At 39.3% G+C, this 13,006-nt stretch overlaps 1 protein-coding gene across 1 annotated transcript; it reads left to right on the top strand.

The window, feature by feature from the left end:
- Positions 1-1,807: 1,807 nt before the first annotated feature.
- On the top strand, positions 1,808-8,224 carry COMMD6 (COMM domain containing 6). The gene is made up of 7 exons (XM_057424044.1): positions 1,808-1,895; positions 2,503-2,561; positions 3,118-3,183; positions 3,366-3,442; positions 4,498-4,666; positions 5,870-6,022; positions 7,097-8,224. Exons 1-7 carry the CDS (start codon positions 1,841-1,843, stop codon positions 7,145-7,147), a joined length of 630 nt encoding a protein of 209 aa, XP_057280027.1. The 5' UTR covers positions 1,808-1,840; the 3' UTR covers positions 7,148-8,224.
- The last annotated feature ends 4,782 nt before the right edge of the window (positions 8,225-13,006 follow it).

Below are 13,006 nucleotides of genomic sequence, written 5' to 3'. Positions count from 1 at the left end.
ACTTCCTGGAGAAAGAATGAAAAGTAACATAACAAATATTAGTCATAGCGCTGAAGGCACTTCTAGGAGACTTGATGAAACTGTAATACAAAATAACATGTAAAGTTCTCTAGATAACAACATATGTAATAGTTACCCAAGAACAAAGAGTTTAAGTTTTTATTATCAGAGACAGATCTTACCAGTACGTACTTAGCTAGTGTTTTGACAACCATGAGGTCATAAAAATACATGCTAGTCAAAAACATTTGCACCTTTAATTAGATACTTTAAGAGGGAGAGGCCAAGATCAGACAGGCCATAAATGTATAAAGCTCATAAACATGAACCATGTTGCATAATATTACCTTTCTCTTGAAACACATTCACAATTCTTTCATTAACATTTATTGAAAATACGCAATTTTGAATGAGCCAGCACTACTGCATGGAAAGTTGTTTTACTTCTCAGTCACAGTTTTAAAATAGCTCATAGCATCATAGAATGGTTTGGGTTGGAAAGGACCTTAAGATCATCTAGTTCCAACCCCCCTGCCATGGGCAGGGACACCTCACACTAGACCATGTTCCCCAAGGCTCTGTCCAACCTGGCCCTGAGCACTGCCAGGGATGGGACATTTACCACTTCCTTGGGCAACCCATTCCAGCACCTCACCACCCTCTCAGTAAAGAACTTTTTCCTTATATCCAATCTAAGCTTCCCCTGTTTAAGTATGAACCCATTACCCCTTGTCCCTAATGAAGAGTCCCTCCCCAGCATCCCTGTAGGCCCCTTCAGATACTGGAAGGCTGCTATGAGGTCTCCACGCAGCCTTCTCTTCTCCAGGCTGAACAGCCCCAACTTTCTCAGCCTTTCTTCATATGGGAGGTGCTGAGATTATAACATTTAAAAAAAAAACCAGAAAACAAGAAAAAAAAAAAAACACCCGAAAAAAGAACAAATGTAAAACTGATTAATACAGAAATCTAAGAATATAAGAATATTTGCTCTTTTTTTTTGAAAGTGAAACAGGAAAGGATCAGCGCTGGTTTAGGGCTGTAGCAACACCCCAAACTAAATTTAACCAAGTTCTGTATAGAAAGCTTATTGAACATGGTTCTAGCTGTGGTTTTACTAAAAAAAAAAAACCCAAACAAAAAAACCCCAACCAAACAAAAAAAAAAAACAAAACAAAAAAAAGCAAAAACTATTTTCCCATAAAAAAAGTGAAGATCTACACAAATCACCCACGAACCACAGAGTTTATTTGCAGGTGTACAGGCTGGTTCCATAATGTACCCGTACCAAGTACAGTTCCTGTATGTATTCATACAAGTTCAATATACCAAGCATGCAGTGTGCACACAGCACAGCAGCACGTGGCCTATGTACAGAAGACTACAGCAGGCACCAAGAAAACCCTGGCACCAGTTAACAGAAACCCAGCAAATAACTTGTTGCACAAACCAGATGTGATTTGAACCGCCATTTCCAGAAGCCTCCCACGGAGGACTCTCCCACTAGCACCACTTCCCAAGCACCGATAGAGCACAGCTTGCCTGAGGGGAGGCCCTCAGGGTCACCACCCGCGGATAGTGTTTTACAACCCACAGCTGCAGGCCCAGTAATCTCTTACAAGTCAGCGTTGGTTTTACTTGTTAATGTTGAGAAGGACAAAACCCACGCCACCCCACCTGACAGCACTCACACCCACCCAGCGCTGAGGTGGTGCATATGAGGAGGAAAGCGCACGCTCCCTACTCGTCAGCCAATAAGGGCGAAGCCTCTGGCTCTACCTCTGGTGTGTCCGGAGCCAATCAGGGTGCTCAGCGTTGTGTGGCGGAGGTTGGGTTTTGGTGAATGAGCGGTGTCATGGCTGCCGTTTCCTCTGTGGTGCGGGCGTTGGAAGCGCTGGGTGAGGGGGGCCCTGGTGTGTGGGCGGGGGTGCTGAAGCGGTGTGTGAGGGGAGGGTAATGCGGCCCGTCGTGTGTGCGGGTGTGCGGGCGTTCCGGACTGCTAGCCTTTATTCTTGAAAGCTTAGCTGCGGAGCCGCCTCGCTCAGGGCCATGGGCCACCCGTTCCTAATAGGTCCTGGCGAAAACTTCTGAGTGACGGGGGAGGGCTTTCCTGGGTTGCTCGCCGGCCGCCTCGGGGCCTGGCGGCCGGGAGGTGGCGTAGACGTACCAGCGTATCCTTAGGGAGAGCAGCGGTCTTGCACTGCGGGTGTCGGAGGGCAAACTGATGGGGTTGGTGCAGGTATTGCTCAACGGGGTCGGAGGAATTAGGCGGAGCTGTCAAACCGTGCGACTGCATAGGACTGAAGTCTTAAGGAGTCTCTCTTCTTGGACTTGACTTGGGATGCTGAGCAGGTTGTGTTAACGTAATTCATGACAAACTCCCTTAAAGAAAGCTTTGCTGTAAAAGTAAATGCATGCATCGTGACTCGGGAATTCTTCAGGGAGGGGTTAGATTCATTGCTGTAACACTTTTTGTTTCTGATCGCTGTTGCTTGTGTTTTTTAGATGGTGGTGGTGCAGCAGATAAGATTAGTTTAATACCTCAAGACTTTTTTGCAGAGCTGGTAAGTAGGGCAATAAATTGGATGTGGAAAGAAACCTTTTGTTTAACCTCTTCTGTTTTTTTTGACTGTTACAAAGGGGTTCTTATGTATGTGTTAGCTCAGATTTATGTGACTCAGGAAATGGACCGGTCCTGCTAAAAGCAATGGGATTGCTTTACATTTATGTTTTTATCATGAAAGACTTTTAAAAATGTATTTTTGTCTTTCATCTAAATGAGACATCAAGCTAGTTTGTTTAGAGAACATTCAGCTTGTTTACTGTGGTGTACAGGATGCCTGTTCAATTACTATGCAAATGATGTGTTAAGTAGGAATAGTTAGTGAGGCAGTAACTGGAATTCTTGACTGAATTTATTTGCTTTTCTTACTTCTGATACAGTTTTAATATCAGTCATTTCAACGACTTTTTTTCTTGAGTTCACATTTAAAGCAACCTTCTGTTGTGATCTTTGCATTAACCAGTTTTATTTTTATTTTGTAGCCTCCAAGTATTCAAGCTATCTTTGTCTTGTATATTAAAATATGATTTAAGAATGTTTTCAAACTTTCTTTGCAGTGTGAACAAATAGTTCAACATCTGAACCATAAGATCCCTGGTGTAAATACAGCCGAACTGTGTCAGGTAAGTTTGGATACTAGCACTTACAAGCAATTATATTAGCTGTATATGCTGTAAAGGATAGATTCCCCAAGTCTTTTTTTTTTTTGTGTGTGTGGATATACAAGAGGTTTTTATTAAGGTATAATTAACTCTTAAGGTATAATTTACTATTAATTGTAATTGTTTGAACATTCTGTTTCCAGAGAATTCAAACATCTGGGACTGACGTTGGTGTTGGTGACCTGGCAAAAATAGCTAACATTGTTTCACTTCTGTTTAGGTAAGCACAAAATAATTGACTTTGCCTCATGTCTTTTCTTTTTTTCTTTTTTTCCCCCTCCACCCCAACTTAATAGTGGCATTAAGAAGTGACATCAAATATGGGTATAAAAGAACTGATTTGGGAAAAGGGCAAACATTTGTAATTCTCAGTACACAAAGAAAGAACTTCTGGCCTTAGCTTATATTCTTAAAAATATGTAGTTACTTAATATATTGTCTCACTTTTTAAAAAAAAAAGAAGTTAAAGAGAGAAAATTGTTCTATGATCCCGTTTGCAAGCTTTAGAACTACTGGCAAAACAAGAGTAAGCTAAGTCAGCTAGGCCTTTGTAAGGTTAATATAACTGAAGAAACCATACCAGTAGAAATCCAACATACTACTTTTTTCCTTCTATAAAATATAAAGCCTTAAATTATGTTAGACCATGCTACTTGAAGGACCAACTCTTTTCCTCTTTTATTAATCCCTCTTGAGGAGTGGATCTGTGTGATCAAATCTTGGCTGGGATTTTTATGTTTTTTTAACCTGTTTCTGTAGAGGTAGTTGAGTGGCAGTTTTCCTCTAGATGTGCTACCTTTTCAGTTGAGGGTTTATTGTGTCATTTGATTTCCATTAGTACCAATTATACCATTACCTAGAAGTTCTTACTTGCCTTTGATGCTTAAATTACCTCTCCTAAATGTTTAATTAGAAAGTGCCTTGTTTCTAAAGTAATAACATTTTTTAACTGCTCTGTGTGCACAGTTTTCACTAATCATTCCCTTTCTCAGTTGCAGCAGCACTTTGAGGTTGTGATCATTTTTGTTTTAATGTTGCATATTGTGCAAGCCCTCCAAAGCTTGGTTTCTGCATGTTAAGTTCATGTTTTTTTGCATGTGTATCTGTAAGAATAGTAAAGTATTCTGGGGAAAAAAATATGATAGGGTATCTAATAATTGTAAAATGTATAGACACATAAGGCAGGAATAAATTGACTATTTGGCATGAAGTGAGATGTTTTATTAAATTTGTGGAGAGTGAAATTGATGTGGTGTTCTTTGGATATACCTATAGCACAGCAGCCAGAAACAGTCTCTCTGCAGAAGAACTCGTCACCACCTTGGGCAATGCAGTCAGTGCACTGCCAAAACATGCGCTTCAGGTTATTCGTCATGTGTGGAATGAGCATGGCAAATCCATTAGTGTGTCAGAAGATGCAGGAAATATGGCCACGGTGGGGCAGGTAACTAAATGACACAGTGCAGCTGAGCTATTAACTTTACAGATATGTCAATGCTTTGTTGTGTGTATTGTATTGTCAAGGACATGGTAGTATCTTGACTGCTAAAAGCTTTCATTCATACATACATATATACACATATATACATTTATGTTCATATATGTTGCTAAATGCCTACCCAGATAAATGAGGTTATTATAAAATAAAGGTTGGCTATGCTGACCAGTTTTCTAACACTGTTGCTTGTACAATAAAGTTACTTTTTATACCTCTTTAAAAATTAGCTTTCATAGTACTACTGGGGAAGGTGAGTGGCAGTCAGTATGGCAGTCTATTGTTTTGGCTGCTTGTGTAAATCTGTTTTAATTTTAATTGTTCTTTTGAGTTGATAACATCGGCATTTGATTGTTTTATTCTTTGTCTCCTTAAGTAAGTTTAATTTTTTTTTAAAGGTAACTTTCTATCAAATTACAGCATTCCTTTTTTTCCCCCTTTTTGAAAAAACTGGAGTGTATTTACACTTTAAAATCTTTTTTTCTAACAGTTAAGAGTACAGAATTAGGGAAAAAAATATTTTGTCTGAATTTTAGTAGTAAGCTTTTCTGAAGGGTCCCTTCACTTTATGCAAGTTCTGCCTATCATAAAAGGTTAAAAATGGTAACTTACCTGCCTGAAATGTTTTTATAATGTACTTTGATTTATCTAAAATTAACTTACAAAATGCCTTAATTTTTTTCTCCACTAGTGCTGTTATAAAATTTTTTGTGTACTATCTGAGGTTTTGCTCATGTTGCCACTTGATTTAGAAACATCTAAAAAAAAAAAACCCCACAAAAACCAAACCACACAGAGGAAAAAAACCCCACAAAACAAACAGACAAAAAAAAACAAAGAAAAAAAACCTAGAAAAACATGCATGGTATACAAGCCAGGTGAACTCTATGGCTCAAGGTCCTCTTACTAGAATTTAGAATGTACTTGACTACTGACAGTACTTGAATAAGGAAAATAGATTTAGTGAAGGAACTTACTGCTTTTTTTGTCAGTATTAAAAGGATGTTTTTTGTATTTGCAGTAATATCTGAATGTGTATGTTTCCCATTTGTATTTAAGCTCTAGATGTTCTATATTGTCTGGAAAAAATCCATCTGACAGAATAGCAGTGGTAGGTTAGATCTTTCTTTACATTTATTTTTTTTTTTATAGTTTGTAGATATTAAATGGAAACTGGGAGTTGCAATGAGCTCTGACACATGCAGGTCTCTGAAGTATCCTTATGTTACAGTGACGCTAACAGTGGCAGACCCTTCAGGACAACTAACAGACAAAACTTTTGAAATGACTATCCCCCAGTTCAAGGTCTGTAATCAGTGTTGTTTGAATCAGTCACGTTCTTGTGAAAGAGCAGCTATATATCTTCATGTGTATGGTGGTGTTGATAATTTACTAATACTGTCTTACAAAGATGAAGCATTAAACCATCTGAAACACTAAAGCTCAGTACTTATTTCATAGCATTTAGTTTTATGTCGCTTATTCAGAAATATTAATTTAGCAGTAATTAATCTGTTCTTTTATGAATAAGCTAACAACTGAAGACATAGACACTTGGATCTTTCTTGTCAGCTGTCGCTCTACCTTATGAAAAATGGATAGAACATTTTAAATCTAGGGGACTGTTCCCCAACCTCACAATCTAAAACTTGGGTTAAGTCTAACACTTGCTAATGATGAGGAATGGAGGTCAGTCTGCTTTGTCACCACTGGCTTTTAACTGCTATGCCTTCATCTATTAACTTATCTAACTTTGATTTTTGCATAATTATGGCACTTGTCATTCCTGTTTAAAGGGCAAATACAAAACTTAGAATCTTGCACAAGTTTACAAACAAATCCTTGGAGTTGGACTGGCAGAAATTTGAGAAGGATATTCTGAATCCTTAGGTGTTGTGAAATACTAATTCTGGTTGAAAAATACTCAGTAATTTGGTGCTCAACTGCTGTAAGAAATGGACTCTATACTTGATAATCCTGGATTATTTCAGCAGGGAATATTTGTAAGAAAAGGTTTTTTGGTGGTGGTCATCTTGTTTTTTTGTGCAGTTTTGTTTGGTTGTTTATTTTGGGTTTTCTGGGTTTGTTGTTTTTTTTTTGTGGTGAGCAAGCTACTTTGTTTTTCTTAGCCGATTTTCCTATTAATAGGCAAATCAATGCAAATGAGGCATCACCTGTGTAGATTTAATAGTAAATGTATCAAAACACCAACCAGCCCACAAAAAGTAAAGCAGAAACTTCCAGTTCAAGCTGCAAATTCTAACTGGAGGAAAGAGGGAATGTGAGAAATGTGGATTGTGATTTTTGTCTAACATGCTAGTCTTAACTACAGTTTGTGCTTTTCTTCAAGCAACTGAAATTTATCTTCTTGCTTTTTAGAACTTCCTCAGACAGTTCAAGGAAATGGCAGCTGTTCTTGAAACAGTTTGAAGAGAACTTCTATTTGCACTGAAATTTTGGACAGACTTAGATCAGGCAAACTTTCCGTTTTGCACAGGGAATAAAGTGCCATTGTTCAGCAAGGTATGTATCCTTGTCTCTTCAGCAGGTATTTTTCAGCATCATCCTTGCATTGCTGTGAAGATTTCTTCACTTTTGAATACTTGAAGCAACTCTGCAGTATTTGTGAAAATGTGTTCAGCTTTGTTCATTCTGGTAGACAAAAGATCAGGATGTGTATGGAGAAACGTCACTGTAGACTTTCTAATATCCAACAATAAGAAACTACACATTGAACTCTGGAATGCAGAAAGACACCAGAAAATGTTGACTGGGAAGATGCTGAGAGAAGTGTAAATGCAGTGTTAACACTTGTCTATAAAATTGAGGTGCGCTTTGACTCAACAGTAATATTAAGTATAAGGAGTATATGAAGTTACATGTAACAAGCATACAGTTACTGTTGAAGAATAGCAATGTCAAGTAGATAGTTGCAGGTATTTGCAGATCTGGATTTCAGTCTTTTTTTCATAACTGTAGTAGTTGTCTTTAATAGCGTATTTATTTCAAATACTTATTTCCTATCACCTGTGCTTGTAAAAACTGAGTTAATGCAGTAAGCTTTTCTGGAGACCCAAAATTTATTCTCTGAAATGAAGCTCACAGGCTAATTTTAAATAAAGGTAGAAAGGTGAATTCAATTCAGAAGCATTTAAATATATTTTTGCCTTTGCATTTAATCCAGCTCTAATCTGTGACACTCTGCTTGATGCTTTGATTAGCAGTCTGCTTTATTATAAAGTTAGAATATTGATATAGTTGCCTCACTTCAGGCTCTGAACTGGAAAAGTCAAGAGGAAACATGAAAATTCAGGCTGGAGCGTTAGCCAAGCATGTTGGAGAAAGGACCATGCTAAAAGTCAGCAAGACTTCTTCTGTTGTGTGGCAGGAGTCCATTGGGCTGTGGTGTTCTCAGAGAATGTCCTGACCAACAACATTTTTACTTTGAGTCTGAAGAACGGGGGCATTTCCAAAGGGGGAGTGATAAATCCAATGTGTTTGAATGCTCTTTTGTTATTGTTGTTCTAGTCCTTTTTTTTTTTTTTTTCCCCTTTCTTTCCTCTTGTTTCCCATATACAAAACACAAATTGCAAACATAGTGGGATGTCATAAAAACAGTTCTTTCACATTTTGAGATGTGGTGTGGTGTAGTAGAGCAGAGCAGGTAACTATGAAGAGAGGCAATTCGTACTGATAAGCAGACTGAAATTTATGCTGCAGAGTGGTAGAAACTGAGAACCAGTTTTGCAAGGACGGATCCTCAAGGGATTTCAGGCTCCCTTAAATGAGAACATGTACCTTTCTAAAGACTTTTTTCTTTCTTTCTTTTTTTTTTCTTTGTCTTTTATTATTAACTTTTTCTAGAAGCTGGCTGAAACCCATTGGCACAGGTTATGCATGTCTTTGTGTCATGAAAATAAATGGCACCACACTGCATGCTGCGTTACTGCAGTCTTTTCAACAGATGCACCACCACTGTCTGGGCATTATGCATGGTGCATAAAAACAGTACTTTGAGTTGCTTGAAAGCCCAAATCAGTGAGAAAGTGTTGGCTTTAACAGGAGATAGTGAAGGCTGTGGCTGTTGGTTTGGATGATACTTTCTTTGTGCTGCTGAAGTCTGAGGTGTTTGCTTTGTGGCTGGAGAGAACAGGTTGCTCTTTTCTGGAATCCTCTCAGTGGAATGTCACAAAATGGTCTTGGGGAACAGGCTTCCCATTTGCGTTTTTCCTTTCCTGTCTTCAAGGGCTCAGGACTGAACACAGTGCTAAAAGAAGCCTCTAGGTATATGGAAAAGTAGTGTGAGCAGCTGATTTATTTTTTATTGTTAATTTGCAGAAGTCAGAGTGCAAGGCTGCTAGAACTGGAAAGCATTGTCATGCTTTGGCTTAGTGAATTAATTGGTTTACATTAATGCAAGAGTTCCAGAAAAAGAATACTTTTTTTTTTTTTAGTAAAGCTGGAGCCTTAAAAATACTTTGCATGTGTTCTAATGCACTCAAGTTCTTCATATAGCTGGAATTATTTGTGCCTTCATAGGAACTGGATGGAAGAGAAGATTTAATTGTATCTTACAGCAATTTAGTAGATGCTAGAAGGTAATGAGGAAACTTCAAGTTACCATTTTACCTTCATCCATCACTAAGAGGAGAAAGTTGGCAGCCTTTCAAGAATCTTATATTTTGTCAAGTCAAATGTTCTAGATGTATTAGTGAATATTTTTGAAATGGCCCTGAACTCCAGCATGTTGTAACTGTGGCTGGAAGATGCCTGGACATGTGTGCTATACCAGTTTACTGCCTGAGAATTTTCAGAGGCGTTTATGGATAGCTAGGAGATGTGATTAAAAGTTGGACATGTACTCAGACTTCTGAGATTTGTCCTGATCACAATCAGTTGAAATTGCCATACTGAGTAATGGAAGAATTAAGTACTTTATTAATAAAACCAAACTAAAACCCTAACAAGTGTTCAGGGTAGCCATATTAACATGTTCAAACAAACTGCTAAATTGTTTTTCTGTATGTGCAGAAACCAGGCGTCTTCAGAGAGAATCAGGAGTCCTTGTGTGTTTCGAACTCTACTTGTTGATTGATATGAAGTTGTATAACATTAATATTTTTGTAAGCTCATTAAACATACAGGTAACAAAGGTGAAGATGGTCTGTATTTTGTTCTAAGCTGACTGCATGAAAGTTTGTCTCATAAATACTATAATGGGTAAAGTTCAGGACTGAACTATAACTAAACTTCTTTCCTCACTAAATTAGGATGAAGTTCAGACATTTGCAGTCTTTCTTTGTGCTAGGGTACCAAAGAATAACTGCAGGCTGCAAGGAGTGTTTATATCAATTACAGGTGACAAAATGTACTGAACCAGGAAAAGACGGGACAGAAGAAATTCATGACATTTTGCAGGAAACTGCATACAAGTGCTTTTCTTTCCTTCACTGTCTTTAGGAGATAAGTAAAAAATACTTCTTTTCAACATTTACCTGGAACAGAGCAAGAGGAATGAAGGTGGAGGGGGGTCTTGTACAGTAAACAAACCCAGGGGAGGGAATAATGAAGGAACCTCCTGATAGCAGCAGTCTGTCATCTTCATCACATGACCTTTTCTATTCTGCCTTATTTGCATTCATTTCAAACATACTGGCCCACTTGCAGAAAGCTGATTTGTAGAAAAATGGATAAAAGTCCAGAGGAAGAGTGCAAAAAATGGCTGTAGTCATGTCTGGGTGCTAGTGTTTTACATATTTAGCTTCTGCGTGCTTTGGCCTAGTCATGGCCACAGTGTAAAAGTATGTTTCTGTTCCTGCTTCCACAAAATTGTACTGTCTTTCTTTAGCAACATTTAAAAGGCATATAACCTGCAAGCCTTTTTTTTTTTTTTTTTTTTTTTTAACCCTCTTTTCAAGCCTTTGCACTCAATCTTAACTGTAGGTGTAATGAGAAGGTAATTGTAACTCCATTGCGGAGGCATGCAGGGTTCTTCTGCTTAGCCCTTGGGGGTGCTAAAACAATGCACAAAGTACGAATGTCTTTTAATCTACCTGCAGCAAAAACTGCCCTGGCTCTGAAAAACCTTTGCAACAGGGGGAGGGACTTCAAATTCAGCAGCCTATGGCCTATCCCTGTGGTCGATCATGGTAGTGCTTGTTTCTGAGACAGATTTTTAGTAAAGCATCGGTTGGGCTGCTGGCTTACTGGGCATTCACTCAACTAGCAAGTTGAATCTGTGCAGGTCAGTACATGACATAACAAATGCCTCAACGTGGTTTCAGCTTGTATGGTATGCTGCTACATGCTTCCTAAGGCTTGGTCACCTGATAAATGACTGCTTTTGCTTGTCCCTGGGCAATTTTAGCCAAACTTTTCCTTTACATTTTGCTTCTACCATACAGCACTGTCCATATGTGCTCATTTAGTTACACTTTTGTATTTGAGTCGCATGAGGAAGCGTGCATGTTAAAGGGATGGTCCCCATACCTAGCCCTGGATGCATTGAAAGACTTTCAAACTCTTGTTTCCAAGGCTTTTCTGAGGGAAGGTGTTAAAGCACCTGCCATTTGAACTGAAATTACTGGGATATGTCTTTTAATTACTTATAAGATTGTGTCATTGAGAAAGTAAGGAAGCTTAGATTCCTGATATTCTCTGTGAAGGCTAATTTTAATGTTCCCTCTGGGTTCGTTCTACTACATTTTCCTCTTAGGGCTAATGAACAGTCTAGCTTCCCTAGCTTCAGAACCATTTCTGTTCGGTATGTGTAGGTGCCATACTCTGTTAGTGTTTACGTTACAAATACTGTTAGATTTGTGAACTGGGAATTTCAGTGTTGGTTTCAGAATCAGAATTATAAACTCATGATTTGAATTGGAAGGGGCCTTAAAAATCATCTAGTTAAAACTGCCTGCCATGGGCATGATGCCTTCTGCTAAACCAGGTTGCTCAAAGCCCCATCCAGCTTGGCCTTGAACACTGCCAGGCATGGGGCATCCACAACTTATGTGGGCAACCTGTGCCAGTGCCTCACCACCCTCACATGGAAGAACTTCTTAATATCTAATCTAAGTTTACCTCTTTCGGTTTCAAGTCATTCCCCCTTGTCCTATCACTACAGGCCCTTGCAAAAAGTCCATCTCCAGCTTTCTTGCCAGTCCCTTTAGGCACTGGAAGGCTGCTCTGTGGTCTCCCCTCAGCCTTCTCTTCTTGAGGCTGACCAAGCCCAAGTCTCCCAGCCTTGTCTTCATAGGGGAGGTGCTCCAGCCCTCTGATCATCTTCACATACTGAGTTTTGGGACAGTAAGTTTTAGTATACATATTAAAAAAGAAAGTAGTTTTTTAATTTCATATATTAAATTCCTGTGCTGTATAGCATTTGGAGAGGAATTTCTGATAGCTTCAGTCACCAGGTGGCAGTGCTTCATACAGCCTTCATAAAGGGTGATCCTCTGAGAGTGTCTGACAATAGAATAAGGACTTTCAGTTTTCTACCCCAGGTGGCTTGTATCTGGAACTGTACACATTCATGTAGCCATAACTTACATGTTCTTACATTGTAGAGAAAAACTGTAACTTGAAAAATCATGGCAGTCAGGTGAAGTTCCTGACAACTGGAAAAAGGGAAATATAGCCCCCATTTTCAAGAAGGGGAAAATGGATGACCCAGGGAATTACAGACCAGTCAGTCTCACCTCCGTGCCTGGCAAAATCTTGGAGCAGATTCTCCTGGAAGGCATGCTAAGGCACATGAAAATCAACAAAGTGCTTGGTGACAGCCAGCATGGCTTCACTAAGGGGAAATCCTGCCTGACCAATTTGGTGGCCTTCTGTGATGGGGCTACGGAACTGATGGACAGGGTAGAGCAGTTGATGTCATCTACCTGGACCAGTGTTCGACACTGTCCCATGTGACATTCTTGTCTCTAAATTGGAGAGACATCAGTTGGATAGGTGGACCACTCGGTGGATAAAGAACTGGCTGGATGGCCGCACGCAAAGAGTTGTGGTCAATGACTCAATGTCCAGCTGGAGATCAGTAACGAGTGGTGTCCCTCCGGGATTGGTGTTGGGACTGGTCTTGAGCTTCAACATCTTTGTCGGTGACATGGACACTGGGATTGAGTGCACCCTCAGCAAGTTTGCTGATGACACCAAGCTGTGTGGTTTGGTTGATACCCTGGAGGGAAGGAATGCCATCCAGAGGGACCTTGACATGCTTGTGAGGTGGGCTGATGCCAACTTCAGGAGGTTTAACCATGCCATGATGAAGTTTAACCATGCCAA

This window comes from Pezoporus wallicus, unplaced genomic scaffold, assembly GCF_028554395.1.
Source record: "Pezoporus wallicus isolate ANWC-B61680 ecotype Strahan unplaced genomic scaffold, APGP_CSIRO_Pwel_v1 contig_16, whole genome shotgun sequence".
NCBI lineage: Eukaryota > Metazoa > Chordata > Aves > Psittaciformes > Psittacidae > Pezoporus > Pezoporus wallicus.
The sequence above is the reverse complement of the archived record's forward strand: the minus strand, read 5'-3'. Positions and strand labels throughout refer to the sequence as shown.